At 41.1% G+C, this 18,646-nt stretch overlaps 1 protein-coding gene across 1 annotated transcript in view; it reads right to left on the bottom strand.

Moving 5' to 3' along the window:
- The window catches only part of GUCY1A2 (guanylate cyclase 1 soluble subunit alpha 2), a 251,205-nt gene that overhangs the window by 216,499 nt on the left and 16,060 nt on the right, over window positions 1-18,646 (bottom strand). Inside the window, exon 2 of the mRNA XM_080817774.1 lies at window positions 391-1,109. Coding sequence (XP_080673900.1) covers window positions 391-1,109 — 719 coding nt within the window. The remainder of the gene's footprint in view (window positions 1-390; window positions 1,110-18,646) is intronic.

Here is an 18,646-nt window from a genome sequence, read left to right as displayed (position 1 = left end):
TAGGAGAAGACAAGCAGGACCCAGGATGTGGGATTTGGTTTTACCATCTGTCTTTTTAGGTTGACTTCAAAATCGGTGAACTAGTCACGGGCTTACAGTACCAGGTTTTTAGGGAGTCCTATCATTTCTGTAATTACTATGGCTGGTATTAATAAGTGTCTTCTTTTTATATGCAGAAATGAATTAATGGAAGAGGCAGACACTATGCAAAATGGCTGGGAAGAAGGCCAAACCTTTCTACATATATCCAGGCACTAGTGACTTCCGAAATGGCACTTTAAGCTCTCTTGCCTAAATAATTAGCAGGCCAGCCAGCCAGCACGTAATTTACTGGAATAATTACGCACTCTTCCAGCTCCCAACACCCAGCTCCAGCCCGCGGCCACTTACCTTATCTTTGTTCTCAGCGCCACAAGCCTCGGGCTTGGTCCTGATCACGAAGGGGGTGGACAGGCGCAGCAGGACCCTGTCGAAGGCGGCCTGAACCCGCGGGGACACGATCTCGAAGCAGTCCTGGAACTGGAGCATTTTATGAGTTTCACACCGCAGCTGTTTCCGCAGGCCTTCCCCCAGCTGGAGGACGGACATGTGCGGGTCAAACATCAGGTGGAACGGGAAAGCTCTGCAGAAGGTGCTGATGCTGATTCTGAGGTCCGCGGGGACGCGGGAGGAACCCTGGGGAAGGTTCTTCGGGACGCTGGTGTTTTCCCGCTCTTTGATAAGGAAGGTCAGACAGCTACAGTTGCCGGGGGTCGAAGCGTCGGAGCCCAGCTTCTCAGCGGCCACCCGCTCCACGGCCACGTCCAGCCGGTAGATCTTCTTGGCCGCGGCCTTGATCATCCCCAGCATCGCGAACCCCACGGTGTGGTGAGGGTGGAAATAGTGCAGCATCAGGGCACTGTCGGGGAGCTCCCTGCACAGGAATGACGGCGACTCCAGCGCAGCCTGTTTTCCGAAAGAAGTTCTAATGTGTTCCAACAAGGCGTCAAAGCCGTTAAAGAAATCCTGCAAGGTGCCGCCCACGGCTCGAAGGACTCGCTCATTCTCATCGAAGCATATATTGAAGAACTCCTCGCCAAATCTTTCTTGGATTTCCTCAAACTTCAAACCTGGAGGTAAACGGGAAGGCAATGTTAGGGAAGTCGAAGAGAATAATCGAATTTATAGCTTTTTTAACGCTTATCAAAGGAGAGAACGAGTGAGTGAGGCAAGCGAAGTGTTGCCCTCGGGCCCACAGATTCCCAAAGAGAGGACTTCAGTTTGAATCAGAGAAGGTAAATTTCAATTCATCTTCTGGAGGCTTCTAAGATGTAAAGGAGCATAAACTTCGGAGTATTTTTGTTCACTTTTCAATAGTCTCATCTTTTTAGAGCAGTCTTGGATTCACAGCAAATCTGAGCAAAAAAGTATGGATATTTTCCAGAGAGCCCTCTCGGCACAAACACACAACTTCCCCTGCCCCTGCCTATTGGTCCTGGGCCCCTGTGGTACCTTTGTTACCATTAGTGAACCTACAGTGACACAGTATCGTCTCCCAGAGTCTGGAGTTTATATTACGTTCACTCTTGGTGGTGCACACCCTTGGGTTTGGACAAATGTGTCATGATCCGTGTCTACCATGAGACCATCAGACAAAGTAGTTTGGCTGCTCTAGAAATCCTCTGTGCTCTGCCGACTCATGCCTCCCTCCCCTCCGCCCCTACAGCACAAACTGTCCACACGTTGCTCATCGAGCCGCTCACTCTTCTTTCCAATACCGTAGTGCATTTGCTATCATTGGCACGAATAAGACTATCTGATTGATCTCCGTCTTAGTTAAAGCAACTTTTCAGAAGCAACTAGAACACTGTTTCTCTATTGTGCCCATCCGCTATTACTATCTTGCTTATCAAAGTTCATTTGTTAAGTAGAATATATCATTCAGAGAGGGAATTTGTGGTACCTGAGTGGGGAAAGGCGTCAGATTGTCTAGTGTCAAGAGAAGGAATTAAGTTAGGCCCCGGTGAGAGAGAGACCCGACAAGGAACTAAAAACGGCAGACCTGTGGGCTGAGTTGCGTTCTTCCACCCGCAAAAATGACAGTAGCCAAGAGGAGAGCAGTGATCTCCCCAGAAAGAGTTAAGAGCTTTTGTTTTCTCAGTTCCTACTTCCACATATCATGACCAAAGGAACTCTATGTTATAGCAATGGAATTATAACAAAAAATACACACACACACACACACACACACACACACACACTGCATCATGCAGAAATTAGAACCAGTCACATGTGATCCACCCTTAAGGATGATCTGAGGAAAAAAGATGGAGGGAATTTAGGGTCCAAAGAGGAAGGCTACAATGCATATATGAGAGTTGAGTGTGTAGGCAAAGGAATCCTCCATCTGGAGTCATGCTATGGCTTCTCCTCTGACTTTGGCTGAAATCAATACATCTAAGTTCACATATTCATATTTTCTTGCCTCGTCGACTGCATCTTATGAGGAGGTCCTGAAGCCAGGGCAGGATTGGGAAAAGACACAGGTGGTCACCTTGCTAGTGTCCCGTTCAAGTGCAGAGCAGTCTAGGTTGCCTATGGCTTGGTTTGCTGTTCCTACCTATGTCGTTTCTAGGGGTTCTCTCCACAGAAATGAGGGACGAATCAGTCAACAATAATGCTTGAAAAATAGTCAAACACATCAAATACTTTTTTAGAGAGTACTACAGAGTATAAACATTGTGATAGCCAAGTAAAGAAGTTAGTTTGACAAAAAAGTCCTTAAAAGCAATGTGAAACGAAAGCAGTAGAAAATCTAAGTGAGAAAGAGTTCTTTTAAGAAGAATTTCACATTAAATTTTGGTTTCATAGATCCAACATGCAAGTCAAACTGAGAAAGTCACCCATCGGGATAAAAATATGACCACACATCCTACGTGGTCATGGTACAAGACTGGCCTTCAGCTGTGCTGAGTTCCCTAACAGTAATGCCAGCCCAGACTCATAATAATAGGGTTCCTCTGTCCAGTCCTCCAGTGTAGAAGGAAAAAAGCCAGGTGGTTGACTCTCACTGCAATTTAGCTTCTGTTCCAACTGCTCTAATGAATCTACTGTTAGTAATGCTTCAGCCAATACATGCTGTTCAATCCCTACCTTACTTTACCTTGTTTGTTGTTTTTCTTTTAATTTGACTCTACTGATCATCTCATCATCCTAAGTCACCCTTCTCTCTAGGCTTCTAAAACCATGCTCTCTTGGTTTGATGACTGTCAGAAAATTCCTTCCAAAAGTATCTTCCTATGCCAAATCCTGGTATCACCATCACTGCATAACTAAAAAGTTCTAATACAAATTAAATGGATAGCTCTTCAAAGACTATGTTCTTGGTTGCTATTAAGTTTTTTCCTTACAAAAGTCTAATTAAAACTAAATTCCAAACAAATAAAATTCCTCTAAGCTGACTATACTTGATGAACTACAGAATCCCATGTGCCACTAAAAATATTTCATGGATTGCCTCTATTCTTTGAAGAGTTCGATCTTAAAAGGATTCAGGGTCTTCATGCACAGAAAAGGAAAAGAGTTTCTTCTAACTTGCTTTTTTCATAACACTGAAAATGTCTTCAGAGTTATTAAAGGACATACATATATATAAACATAATACGGTAAGCTTATGTTCTATTTCCAATGCCAGAATCCCCCCAAATCATCCAGAAAATAACAAGTAAATCCACCAGGGGCACAAAGTAAAAACTACTCTGAGTACAGCATTCCACCAGCTAGAAATCCTTACTGTCTTACAAAGCACTTTTGTACAGGGTTGTTAATTCTTCAGTGATGACGCCAAGACCTAGGAGGATGCTAGAGAGACTTGAATCAATAAAGAGAAGCTGAAATATATTGAATATTACACTCAAATCCTGTAAGTGGCAATTCTATAAAATCACAATCCTTGATTAACTAACAAAGAATTTTGTTCTCACAATTACGAAACTGTACAAAATCATAAAAGAAGACAAAACTTCTTCCATTTGGAAACATGGAAATCTAGCAAACGATCGCTGCTACTCTTGCAAACATGCTATAAATCAACAGCCAGAACTTACATTTCAAACCTTGCAAATACCCTCCTTACAGTAACTCACTTGACACATATAGACAATGCTCATCTTCTCCCACCAGAAAATGCTATGACAGCCTGACATTTGGGTCTATAAGAATACATTCCTCTAGGGGCAAAACTTACCAAAAAATCTGCTTTCATTAACAAGTAAGTTAGAAGTTAGAATTTTAAATTACTGTTAATCCATCTCTTTAGAAAAATGAAAGCCTGAACGTGACATCCTTTAGCTGGAAATCATCTATTCACTGATGAAATGAATCTTTTTTCCCTCATCTGCTCTCCATCTGACTTCACACTGTGCACATCTTAAGGACAAGGACATTATCCCCTTTATGTCTGCATACCCATCACTAACATAATGTCTGGCACACAGACACTAAGACTTCATTCATAGAAACTAAGCTTGCCTCTCGCTGTTTGTTTGAAAATTTAATCAAGCTTTTAAAGCTCCAGTGTGTCACGTTTAAGGATACCTAGATGACTAGACGCATTCTTTTCTGATATAAGACTCTACAGATAATTAAATCACAGTGGGGTTAGGCTGTAACGGAGGTGCATGGGAATACCATGAAGGTATGCAGAAAAGAATGTCTGACTCTCTCCTCTGAGAGATAATGTCTGACAGAGACTTGAAGAAAAAGCAGGTGTTCGAAAACCCAGTAATGAAGGAACAATCACATTAATGAAGGGACACTAATGGAATACAGACAAGCGAGAGAAATGGAAGAGCCTGGCGTGATCAGGGAAGGGCAAACAGTAAGTGGGTAGCATGCAGGGAACAGGAGTGAGGGGATGAGTTGTTAGCTCATGAGCAATGTAGAGGCTGGACTTAAGGGAGCCAAGACCAGAGTCAAAGACACCACCCAGAGGGAGGCTGCAATGTCTTTAAAAGATTACAGGAATTAGAGAAGTCCTGGTGAAAAGAGTGTTAAGCGATGTCCCAAACATTTTCAAAGATCTCTTTACACCTTAAAAAATTCTTATCAGGGGGCACCTGGGTGGCTCACTGGGTTGGGCCTCTGGCTTCGGCTCAGGTCATGATCTCAGGGTCCTGGGATCGAGCCGCACATCGGGCTCTCTGCTCAGTAGGGAGCCTGCTTCCCCCTCTCTCTCTGCCTAATTGTGATCTTCTCTCTCTCTCTCTGTGAAAATAAATAAATTTTTTAAAAATCTTAAAAAAATATTCTTATCAGGTAGGTATTTTTGATTGTCCTCATTTTACACATGAAAAATGTTAAGAAAAAATTTCCCCAAGTTCTCTCAGGTGCCCAAGTTGGTCTCAAGGTGAAGTACGTCTAACACTACATCTTGTGAAATAAGCGCAGTGTCGAAAGAGAAAAACCTCTGGGTGGGGGTGGGAAATGCATGTCTTGCTCAACGTTGTATGATCAACGCCCAGCATTCTGCGTGACCTTTAGTAGGAGCTCAATAAATATTAGCGAGATGTTGAATGAATCAATGCATCAATGAAGTCAACAGAAGAGTTACAAGGAGCAGTCAACAGTTATCAAATGCCCACAGCAATGTCAAGTAAGGTAAGGACAGAAAACTGTAAACTGGATGGGTCAGCACTTTGGGGACCTTGTACAGCAATAATAGTGGAGGAGAAAGGGCAGAATACTGGGTATAAGGGGTTAAGGAGCGGGTGGCAGGTAAAGAAATAGTATTCAGGTGAATATTACTGGGATACTAAAATTACTTAATTTGTAAAACTATAATATATCTACCTCTAGACTTGGAAAATGGTGCTTTCATTGAGAACCAAGTAAATAGTGAGAGAAGGCACCAAAGATACAGCACTGGCTAGGGTCTTGGCTCCTTCAGGGGAAGCTCTATCAATAAAGGAAGGTTTTTAAGTCCAGAGATCATCCTTGGCACCCAACAAGGACACTGGTCTCCACTAACACAGAGAAACACCAAAGCAACAGGGGTATCCAAGCGGCATAAAGTTTAACTGAGGATGGGAAGTGCCTGCCAATTACACGCTTCTGTGACTGGCAGACACCCCATAATTATTTTTTAATTATTTAGGCCTCATCAACCTAATATCTAAATAATGTAACTGAAGCACAACTACATCTCAAGTCCAAACTTTATAAAGAGATTTCACTACATATTAAGGAGATAATTATCTTTTTAGAGAAACAATTTTTTTCAGCTCTACTCAGCTATAACTGACACGTTAACATTGTGTAACTTTCAGGCACGCAGCGTGTTCTTTGGATACATTTATGTATTGCAAAATGATTATCCTTGTTGTGTTAGCTAACACCTTCATTAGGTCACATAACTCCTTTTTGTAGTGAGAACATTTATGATCCACTCTTTTAACAACATTCAAGTATGTAATACATTATTGTTAACAATAATCACAAAGTTGTACAATCAGTCCCCAAAAACCTATTCATCTTCTAACTGGAAGTTTGTACCCTTTGACTGACATCCCCCCAATCCCTCTATCTCCCAATCCCTGGTGACCACCATTCTGTGAGTCTGGCCTTTTTAGATTTCACATACGTAAGTGATAGCATATGGCATTTGTCTAGAAACAACTCTTTTATCTAGCTAGCCCCTAAGGTTTTTGTCAGCTAGTTTGAGGACACTTCTATAAAACTATTATTTGAGTATCATGCCGATCTACAAAGAAATGACTGAAGCTGATCTCAGCCACCCAGAGGATATTTGACAGTCAATATTATACATATAGGTCTAAACAAGAACAAAGGAGAAAGGCTCTCAACAAATCCTAGCGTCCGAATTCTAATTTTAAAGAAAATTGTTCTTAATCTGATCTATCAATACAGTTTCATTTGAATCTCTGTTGGAGCGATATCAAACCTCTGTAGTTTCAGAGTACTCTGTCCTTAAGGAAGTAAAAATGCTAGGATAATAATGCAAGGAATGATCCCTACCAATTTTGGTCTTAATCTATGAAGAGTTAAACAATCCTTTTCTACTATTTTGGAGACATGTCATTCTCCTTTTGATGTCTCTGTGACATTTCTGTCCCCCTCCAAAAAAGAACACAACTTATGTCACGTATTTGTAAGTCTAAGTGAACTAAAATTAGTTAATAGTTTTAAAGTTTATGATATACCTAAAGAAAACAGGACATATACTCAGATTCTTAAAAAACAGGGTTTTAATATCTTTGAGCTATTAAAGAATTTACTAAGAATTACAACAGGGAGCCTCTAACAGATTTAACATTAATTCTTGAATACCCAAAGGAAGAGGCATTATCAGACGCATATTAAGTGCTTTAGGGACAAAAATATTTATGATGGTTAAGTCTCAAGTTTTTAATTTTGAGAATATGCAAAGATAGTTTTTAAAATATGCATAGCATATAAATTTTAATAGTAGGAATCATCACACAATGGAGATGAAGCCAAACTGAATATGTTTTTCACCCAGAAACCAAATCTAAAAATTAGAACATCATATGGAAATGATGAAATAGAGATAATTGGGTGTTGAATGTTATATGCTTGGAAATTTTTAATACATAAGTTATGTAATTAATCTAAGTTTTTAAAAAAGCAGATCATAAAATTACATTCTGGTATTATTAGTTGCTACTCTTTCCTTTCAAAAAACAAAGCACATACAAAATAGTATATATTCCCTTGTATTATATGTATTTGTCTGTGATCTCTCTGTTGACTATACACAGATTTAGTAGGACAACTCGTGAAAAGTACCACGTCTAAATACAGTGTGATCTAGAATGAGGAAAAGAAACTGATGAAGGAAGAAACGTAACTAAACCAAAAATAGAGATAATGTGCCCCGAACTGTAGAAAACCCTGAATCTACAGATGCAAAGGCAGTAGTTTCCATCAGGATTGATTGATAAATGCACTACACACACACACACACACATACACACACACAGGACATTGACAGATTATCTGTAAATTTATAATATGAATGTTAAATAAAAGTTACTGAAACAGAGGGAAAGAGAAACTATTGACTCCTGTTGGGTACATTTTATCTATACTCTGGAACTAAACCATCTCAGTAAGACCCAGGGGCTGGGAAGCTAGAAGGAAATAGAGGAGGTAGTTGAAAGGAAGGAAGTACGAGCATTCTAAAAGTCTCTTCCCAATGGCATTTGGGTGAGTAGAGACAAAATATAGTCTTAGGAGGAAAATAAGTAATAAATTGTTTTAAAATAATGAGAAAACATGTGGGTCTAATTTGAATAACAGCAGAAGGAAGATAACCAATAATGGGAAAGAAGAGGCAAATTTTCAAATTATGAAGGTAAAAAAATATATACATATGTTGATTCAGCTTGATCAATGGAGGGAAAAAATAACAGAAAAAGATGCAAAATAAATAATCAGAAATCAAGATGGAAGAAAGAAAATCAAGTAAATTATGTATTTATGTAAATGTAAACAAACCCTCCCATCCAGGGGCAGGAAATCTCACTTCTCCCACAGCACTGCCACTTACAGGAAGCAATTTAAAAAATAAAAGGTGGGCAGTAGGCAAAGAATTCCAAGAAACTACAAGTGAGGAGCAATATTAATATCAAACGAGGTAGAATTAAAGTTAAAAATGTGAATCAGGATAAAGAGAGACATTATGTAACAAAATCACAATTTATAAAGACCTCAGAGATACAAACCTGCATAAGCCAATCAACATTGTAGATAAATACACAAAGCAAAAACAATTAGGAACTGATTGCTAATGTATACATGGTTTTTATGGAGCGATAAATATGTTCTCAAGTTGCTTTAGTGATGGTTGTACAACTTCATGAATATACTAAAAACCCTGAATGGGTGAACTATAAGGTATGTGGTTTATATTTCAGTAAAGCTCTTATGTACTTTAAAATTAAGAATAAAGGTACTCTATACAATCACTTGGGGGAACTTTAATACACATCTCTCAGGACCCCATGGCTCTAATAGACAAAAAAGCAAAATCATAGAGAAAGTAAATAAAAATACATAAAACATAACAATAAATAAACTTAAAAAAATAAAATTATACTGGAAAACTTGAATGTGCCTTTTCCAGAACCAAAAAGATCAGAGATTAAAAAAACAAAGTCATTGATTAATTGAATACATATTAACAATAAAAAGCAAAAACTGATAAGAAAGTCAAGACAGGAAAAAATGAAAATTATTAATAAGCAAAATTCAAACACATACGTATACGTCTACAATGTATTGATCTATGTACTTGCATATATGTCTTTGTATGCATATGAAGAATTATAAAAATTCCTCAAAAACTGGGCCAGAAAATTTCCATAATATATTTTAAGTAAAGATTTTGCAGATCGCATTTTCCAATAGTAATAAAAATAATAAATATTTACAAATAACAAAAAGATGACCAAAAATCATATGTATGTAGAAGTTAAGCAATACACTCTCTTGAATTAAAGAGAAAATCAAAATTGGAATGATAACTTCTAAGAAATCAATGAAAAGACTACTTCATACAAATCCTGACAGCAAAAACTGTATTCAAAACAAAGATTATGTCATCAATGTTTTCAGCAAAAAGCAAATAACAACCTTCCAAACTGAGGGTTGCTGGAGGGGAGGGCAGGGGGGAGGGATAGGGTGGCTGGTGATGGACACTGTGGAGGGTATGTGCTATGGTGAGGGCTGTGAATCGTTTAAGACTGATGAATCACAGACCTGTACCCCTGCAACAAACACTACACTATATGTTAATTTTTTAAAAAAAGCTTCCAAATTAAGAAAGCTGTGTTGAGTTTTTAAAAAATTTATAGGTAAAAGCTGAAATTGAGAGAAAAAATATACTAAATTAGGAATGAGAAAGAGGACATAAGTACTTACAAAAAAGAAATAGAGAAATCAAAAAAATCATAATGTTTTGCCATCAAACATATAAATGTAATGTTAAATAGATAATTTTATGGCAAAATATAAATGACCAAAATTCACCAAGAAATGGACAATCTGAATTTTGCCTGGTCTTTAAAATAAATAATTAGAAACTTTTTTAAGTATTTGCAGGCCATAGAAAAAAATTATAACTACTCAATTATTTTTATTAAGGCCACATAATTTTAATGCCAAAACTTGATGTAGTATGCTAAAACCAATTTGTCTTATTAGTCTTTGCCGAAGCAGTAGCAAATAGAATCTATAAACTTATAGATGAATACATTCTGACCAAATACTGTTTATATCAGAAATGAAAAGGTATGGTGTGCCTGGCTGGCACAGTCCGGGGGAGAATGCAGCTCTCGATCTCGGGGTCGTGGGTTCAACCCCTACGTTGAGTGCAGAGATTACTTTAAAAAAAAAAAAAAAAAAAGAGGTAGTTCTATATCAGAAAATCTATCAGCAAAAATTATCACATTAAAAAAATTGAGAAAATGATTTTATCAGTAGTTTTTGAAAAGTCCAAAAAACTCTGAGAGACAAACTGAGGGTTTTGGGGTGGAGGGATGAGTCTGGTGGTGGGTATCAAGGAGGGCACATATTGCATGGAGCACTGGGTGTGGTGCATAAACAATGAATTTTGAACAGTGAAAAAAATAAAATTAAATTAAAAAAATTTTTTGAATAAAGTAAGGATATAGAGAAACTGCTTAAATATAATAAATGTTGCTTTCCAAAAATCAGAAGCAAAGCTTCCTTTAAAGGATAAAACACTAGAAATGTTTCAACTAAAATCAGAGATGACATCAGTGTGTTTGCTATCACCATTATCCAGTATTATGTTGCAGTTTCCAGCAAATTCTAGGAGATATGTAAATAAATAATTGGTATACACACTGAAGAGTAAAATTATCTTTTTGATAATGAAAAAGACTGTACATTTAGAAAGACTTCTAATTTGGAGGCTCCCTCTTGTTTACTTGCTTTCTTTCCTCTCCCCTTCAGTGCTCAAAACATTTATAACACACATTTTCTAGAGAAAGAAAACCACTAGAATTTTAAAACTATAGTAAAGTAGTGGAATATGAAATGTAGAATCAATAGCTTTTCTCTGTATTAGCAGTGAGAATCTACAAATAGAAATGGGAAAATATTCAAAGTAGAAATAAAAATACTGAAGTCCTATATTTCATGAGAAAGGCATAGAACTTATATTAAGAAAACTATAAAATCTTAACACAGCAAACAAAACCCAACAAATGGAAAAATGTTCCCTATTTTAGAATATGAAGACCTTCTATTATAAAACTACCAATTCTCCCAAAATTAATGTATAAATTTAATGCATTTCTTATTATAGTCTCAACAAGGCTTCTAACCAGTACAATCATTTTAAGATTCACATGTAAGAACAAATGCTTAGAATAGCTCCAAAATGCTTGAATAGAAAGATTCCTGTGAGGAACCAGATACTAGAATAAATGAAATGGACTCCAACTACCTTTGTTATGTCCACAGGAATAAACAAAGACACTGAGTCAGAATATAGAATTCAGAAGTAAATCTGTATATATGAGAAGTTTTAATGCAGCACAAAATAGCATTTTAATTCAATGGGGAAAGAATGGTTTACCTAATAAGCGGCACCAGCCATGTGGAAAACAAAATTAAATCCCATCTCACATCACAAACAAAATCAAATTTTAAGATCAATTAGAAGGTTAAGATGTAAAAGACCAAACAATAAATATTGTAGAAGAAAATCTAGGAGAGTACATGCATTCTTTAATTAAAAGTGGCAAACCAACACAGGAAAAGACATAAAGACCTATTTGAGACACAAAAGACATAAAGACATATTTGGTAAGATACAAAGCTAAATTAAAACGGTCAGAATAATGTTTAGAGTACAATTTTATTTCAGTAAAAACGTATGTGGGGGCGCCTGGGTGGCTCAGTGGGTTAAAGCCTCTGCCTTCGGCTCAGGTCATGATCCCAGGAACCTGGGATCGAGCCCCACATCGGGCTCTCTGCTCAGCGGGGAGCCTGCTTCCCCCTCTCTCTCTCTGTCTGCCTCTCTGCCTAATTGTGATCTCTCTCAAATAAACAAATAAAAAATCTTTAAAAAAATAAAATAAAACAAAACAAAACAACGTAATGTGTGTGTGTGTGTGTATGTGCGCATACACTTTGTTCAGGTCACCGTGATCCACAGACTAGAATTATTTCAATAGCCCCATAATTAACTTTTCAGCTTTCCCGTCTCTCTGCAATCCTTTCTCCATACATTTTTCAGGATCATAAATCCTACATGTCATTTCTCTGCATTAAGCCCTCCCAGGATTATCCACAGCCTTTAGAATAAAATACAAGCTCAGCAAAGTTCGATCCAGCCTTTTCTCCGGGCCGATCCTCATCTCCCCCAATTTGCCCAATTCACATCCCTGCACAAGCCATCAGGAACCACTGAGAATTTCCCTAACATGCTCAGCAATCCCCATCTCCCACACGGGCTCCTGTATGTGCTAGCTTTTTATTTTGTTTCTCTAACGGAATGCTGTTCTCCTAACCCACTTAGCGAGCTGTCTGCTAAGACTCACCTTACAGATCCTCGCACCTCCACTCTTCCAGCATGCTTTCCCTGACACTCACCCTGAGAGACCGGCCCCTGCTTTTGGGGCCTCTGAAGCACATTGTGATTACCCTCCAGCATCTATCCCACAACATTTGCATGTCTGTCCACCCCTCGGCCAGACCTGACCTCTCTGAAGACAAGAGTTACATCCTATTCCACATTTATTCTTTCATTTGTATAAAAGAGAGAGAGAACAGGGTCAGTCTCAGCGCTGAGTACTGGGAGTACTACAGTGACCGGAGCAGACCGGGATCTTCCCTTTCCTGAGCCACAGGAAAGATGGACCAATCCCGAAGGTGAATGTATACCCCAGCAAAAATCCAAAAGAAACCACATGGTGAGTGTTATGATAAGGGGCACAGTGCCTGACAGCATGTACCAGGGACCCAGTGTAGTCCACTGGGTCAAAGAAAGTGCCCTTTAAAAGTGACACATCTGAGGGATAAATGAGTCATCCAGGCAACCCAGAAGGAACAGAAAGCAAGGAAACCATTCTAGACAAAAAGAACATGACACAAAGTTCTGGAAGAGAAACTCGCACGGAGTTTCAGAGAAGCAAAGTAAAGACCAGTGTTGGAACGCTCATCACTCACACACTGGCTTGCCCATAGTGGATTTTTTTTTTTTTATTAACAGATAAAATAATAAATAATAAATAAATGCAGCCGTGTGTCACAAGCCTTACATATAAAATATATGAGGAGTATATTACGTAACACGTGTAACAACTACACTGTACCACTTTGTATCATTTTTCCGCTGCTTTCTCCTGGTGTTGCACACCTGCCGGCAGGCCCTTCCGCACAGGCGTGTCAAAGTGCTGCCGAGCGAGCGATGCGACCCGTGCGAGTGCTCGAGCGCTTAACCGGGAATGCTTGTTCCTTTGCCAACAACCAGCCACAGGTGAGAACCCGGGAGTGCACGGACTCAGGTCAGCACAGGGCCATCAAGCAACCTTATCAGAGCTCTGTGTTATGTTTGCTGTCACGAGCTGGCCGCCTGGCTGGTGACAAAGGGCTTCTCGCATTTTCCAGCCTTCCCTCCCAAGCACCCCGGTGCCCGCAGTAGAAGACAGTAAGCCCGAAGCCCAGCAGCAGGGCGGTGCGGAAACACCCACACAAGCTAATTCCCAGAGGAGTTGGGCATGCACCAGCCTCTGCCCTGTATTCACAGCGGCACTCCACTTCTGCACGAATATGGCAGTGGCTCGCAGGCGTTGGGACCTCCCTGCAGAGACGTACTCATCCTCTCTCATACCCGCACTTCTACTCCTCTTTTCCTGATGGCTACGAAGGTAGAGGAGGAGGTTATGATGCACGTGCGTGGACTGTGGCTGCTCTAGGTGGTGACCGGCCCTGCTCACACGGAGGGCACCACAGCGGCAGCCGGAGAGCCTCACTTCCACCAGGATGGATCAGCAGAGGGCTTAGTCAAAGCTGCTAATCACGGCTAATGCCTCTTTAATTATTACGCTTCTACAATCACTAGATTGTGATTCACCCTACTCAATGGCTCCAACCCGGTCTTGGGAGCTGCGCTTCTGTCCAATTGGTACAGAAAGGATTCATTTCTGGAACGAAAGCTGTGTTGTAGTAAAGAAATAAAGTCGATGGGAATCTGAAAATGTTTACAACTTTCCAAACGAATTAGGTAATTAATAGTTAGCCAACTGTGAAAATATGTGTCTCCTTAGCCAAATAGCATCAGATTTTAAGGGTGACAGAAAGTAGTGCACCATACATCTGAATGTGACTTTCACAGTAACATATGGCAGACTTCATAGCATTCCCAAAGAAACAATCCTAATGGTTTTATATCTCTGGAGGACAACAGCATGAGATTATGTCTATGTTTGTTTAACCGTATCATTTCTAGTGATACGGTTTCACAGAAGATCAACACACGTGGTCACCAGGCACACTGGAATTGCACTGGTGCCGTCCAGCCTCCATGAAAACCCAATGGTCCTCACACATAGTCCCCCTTCTCTACTCAACACCCACCCCCACCCGTGAGGAGGACCTCCTGAAACTTGCTCTCCCAACAGCATCCCTAGGAGTCACAAAGTTCTTTCCTTCTTCCGCCGAGGCAAACTCTATTCCTATAACTTTAGTCCACTGGTTCTAGGACAGCCTCTGCTCTCCCCCACAGAAACCCTTTAAGGCACCTGAAAATAGCTCACAGGCTCTCCTCCACCTTCCCATCTCGTTTTCAGAGAACTAATTCAAAACGCATTAAAGGCAGCTCACGAGAACCGTTGTGAGTGTGAGTAGGTAGGAAAGGCAAGCGCACAGGAGAAAGAAGGGCAGGTGTGATGGGGAAGGACGTTGCACGTCAAGACGTGGAAGGAGACAGGCGAGCAGCAGAGACACAGGAGGTCTGCTTCGGATCGGGGAGCCCACGGGAGAGGCCCTTCCGTGGCGCTTGTGGTCCTGTGCGTGCGTGTGCTGTGACGCGGGGAAGTGGAGGTCTGTACTTACTCCTCCTCGCTAGGGCACACGCTCCAGACTGGTTTTCAGGCTTGTACTTGATTTATTTGCCCTGCTCCGTCCATACCGTTCATACTCTGCTCTCTTGGGATCGTGCACAGATGAGATGTTAGGCTGGGTAGGGAAGCAATTCAGGGCTGTGGGGCAGGGTGGGGAGCAGGGCAGTGCCACCAGCCCAGGTAGGGACTGAACCCATAACCACTGGCTCTTCTGTGGGGGGAGGCCCCCAGGAAGGGATGACGGGAACATCTCGAGCACAGCAACTATCCATGGCTGTTACCATCTGGACGTGAATCTGACAGGAACCCTGAGCTCTGTTCATCGTGTTCCACGAGCAGCACACAAGGGAGAACCTGACCCCAGCAAGAACTGACAGAAACAGTCATCTTCTTGAATCAAGAGAGACAATATACACCAGAGGGCTCCCGTTATCACAAGCAAACCTACACTGTTTGGATTCGTGGTTTATTTGGGGAGAGGGTTATGTTCTTTCGACTTCTCTCCCCCTTATGACACAGCCGGTCCGTCTCCTGTGTCCTTCAGATTGCCGCGTACGCCCACACGTTCTCTACACAGCCGGGTTTATCGTGTACACCAAAACACTGTGCTTTTGCCACTTTTCATGTAATATTGGCTCTCTAGCAGACGCTGGAGGTAGTCGCAGCAGTCAGCTCTCATCGGAGTCTTGCTCTGGAAATTGCCTCCAGCTGAAGAAAGCTCCCTGGGCAGGTGTCCTGTCCCCTCCCCAGGGCAGCACGCACCCAAAGGCGGCCGGCGTTGGAGGTGAGCTGGAATACAAGGATAGTCTCTTCCTCGCCTCCTGGAAGGCCAGTCTGAAAAGTTGAGCCAAGATCCTTGCTGTGACTGCACACGCCCACCGGCCCAGCACCCCCAGCACCCACTCGGTTTTCTTCCCAGCCTCACAAGGAAGTGGTCTGGTGAGATGCGGAAGGTGCAAACCCACACTACCCAACACGCAGAAAGAAGGACGACTGGAGGGCGGGGCCGTGACTTTTCAAGTCTCAGGGCTTGAAACCTAACGACGTTGGCCTGATTGGGCCATTGATCCCGAGGGATCCTGAGCACAAATCTTCACCAGAGTCTGTTTCTGGGGAACCAGAGCTATGACAACATCACCAACATTCCCCCAGCTACAGAGTCCTCTTGCCACATCGCTCTCATTCATGATACAACAGCTGTATCTTGTTCTCGGAAGCAGACTTATCATCTCTTAATTCACCATTTCTTCATAGTCTGACTGCGGGTTGTTGCCAATATTTTGCCATTATGAGAAGCATTTAGTAAACCACCAAGCCATTATTTAATGTTTCTTTGCAAAAATTTCCAGCGTGGCCATTACTAAGGAGACCTGAAGGTTCCAGTCTATTGATACGAAAGCTTTACAGATTATAATATTGGATGCCTAAGTCTAGCAGTTAGATACACTAAGGAACTAGGGCAGACTCTTCTCTGTATTATAGCCTCTTGACCCAAGACTCAGAAAAAGGTGGTTCAGAGGCCCAAAGAGAAGAAGAGAACAGAATGGTATACAATTAACTTACATAGCATTCCATCTACTTGGCCGAGCAAATCAGAACCTACACAACGGGCCCAGTGAGCAATGAATATTTGTTGAATAAATGTATGAATGAATAAATGAATATTTAGGTTGCTTTAAATTTTAACTGAAATATAAAGGGGCTCATCAGTAGGGAAATGCAGGTAACGCAGAAAGCATGGACTGTATATTAACAAGCCTTTGCCTTCAAGTTCTTAAATTGGTACAACCCCAAAGCCAAAGTGATGGTGGAAGCAACAGTGACAGCTCATGAAGGTACGTGTTAAATCCTCTTCTACGTAGCAATTAGCAGAGGGACCGAAGAGGAAAATTTAAGAAGGAATGAAGTAAAATAATAGCTAATAAAAGCACTCAGCCAACCAGAAAACAGTAAGCCACATTTGTTATTTGTATGTGGTAGGTCACATACCACAAACGCATGGGAAGGAGGGCCAGAGACTGGAAGATTTTAGTGAAAATCACAATCATTGTATTTGGGGCAGATGAGGAACAAAGAGGTGACACTGAACATGGTACTTCCACGGAAATGCACAAGCAGATCCTGCAAACACCATGATCTAATCTCTTAAACTGTCCCAGTGAGAATCATTTCTCAAATCAGGTGGGTCTCGTCTGTGCCTGATGAGCGTGTCCTGCTCATCCAACCCGTGTCCTGTCCCTGGGGTCACCACAAGAGAGCAGGAGGACAAAGAGGAGGACACGCAACTTCTCAGGGAGGGGAGGGAGGAAAAACCACATGAGGTAGGAGGCGCAGGAGGATGAAAAGAGCAGCAAAGGCTTTGCTTACTCTTACAGATATCGTAATAAGCAGTTTAGGAACTATTTGACCCAAAGGAGATGTAACACAAAAATGTCTGAATTCAGAGCCCTGCTTTTTCCCATAAATGTTTATCACTTCCCCACCACTCCTTAACTCCTAAAGAAAACAAAAGGTTATATGAGAAATCTTTCTTAATATTGGAAAGCAAACAAAAATGCATCATCCAAAGGTCAACCAAATCTAGGAACTCGCAGGAAGAAGATATTACCAAGCTGTAAGATCTCAAATTCATCATCAACGAAAGATGGCACATTGTTTTCAAAGCACTTCTTCAGTGCATTGTAGAAAAAGTCATAATCAAAAGGAAAAAACAAAAACACAAAAACCAATACTAGCTTTTCTCTCTCCGGTCCATTCCCAGCACCCACCAGAATACTTCTATTTCCTTTCCAGCGTCCAGAAGGGTGTCAACGGTCGACATGGTTTGTTTTTGCCACCCCACTGACAATGGAGTGGCTGGCCTGGCGCTGGCAAAGGCAAATAGATTTTTCTTTAAGTTTTGTGACCATGGTGACCTGCTTGTAAGTGCGAATCTCACAACATAGGAGACCTTCTCTTAAAACAAACAGTGAAGCGATAGACTTAACTTCTGTGGTCCCCAGAACCGATGCTGCAGGAGAGCTTGCTCACATCCCTATTTCACTCACCAGAACCACCCAAACACTTGGTAAATAAGACAAGGAGGAAGCCAAGAGCAGGCCAGCTCCTCTGGGGTTACTATACCTCACTCACCCCTCCTATTTGCTCACCATACTCAAGGGGGAACAGGGACACTGGTTTCTGAGGATCACCGTTACCTGGACTTCTGCCTCCCATCAGCCCATCGCTTAATTAAAACCTGTGCGCTGAAAGGATCAAGATTGCAAGGTGTACGTAACAACATGAAAATGTGTGTGGGGATGGTGGGGGGGGGTGGTTAAGAAGACCAAAGATGACATGAAATGACATGTCTCTGCCTCACTGGTCTGCTTATGATCCTAACCAAGTTTCACTTGAGTATAATTCACTACGTTTGACAAGAGTCCATTTCTATGCAACAATTAAGATTTTAAAGAATTAAATAGATATTTAATACAGATACAGTCTTCAGAAAGTATTCCATGTGCCCAACAAGAAAGAAAATGAGCATC

The sequence above is a fragment of the Martes martes genome, assembly GCF_963455335.1.
Source record: "Martes martes genome assembly, chromosome: 10".
Classification (NCBI taxonomy): Eukaryota; Metazoa; Chordata; class Mammalia; order Carnivora; family Mustelidae; genus Martes; species Martes martes.
The sequence above is the reverse complement of the archived record's forward strand: the minus strand, read 5'-3'. Positions and strand labels throughout refer to the sequence as shown.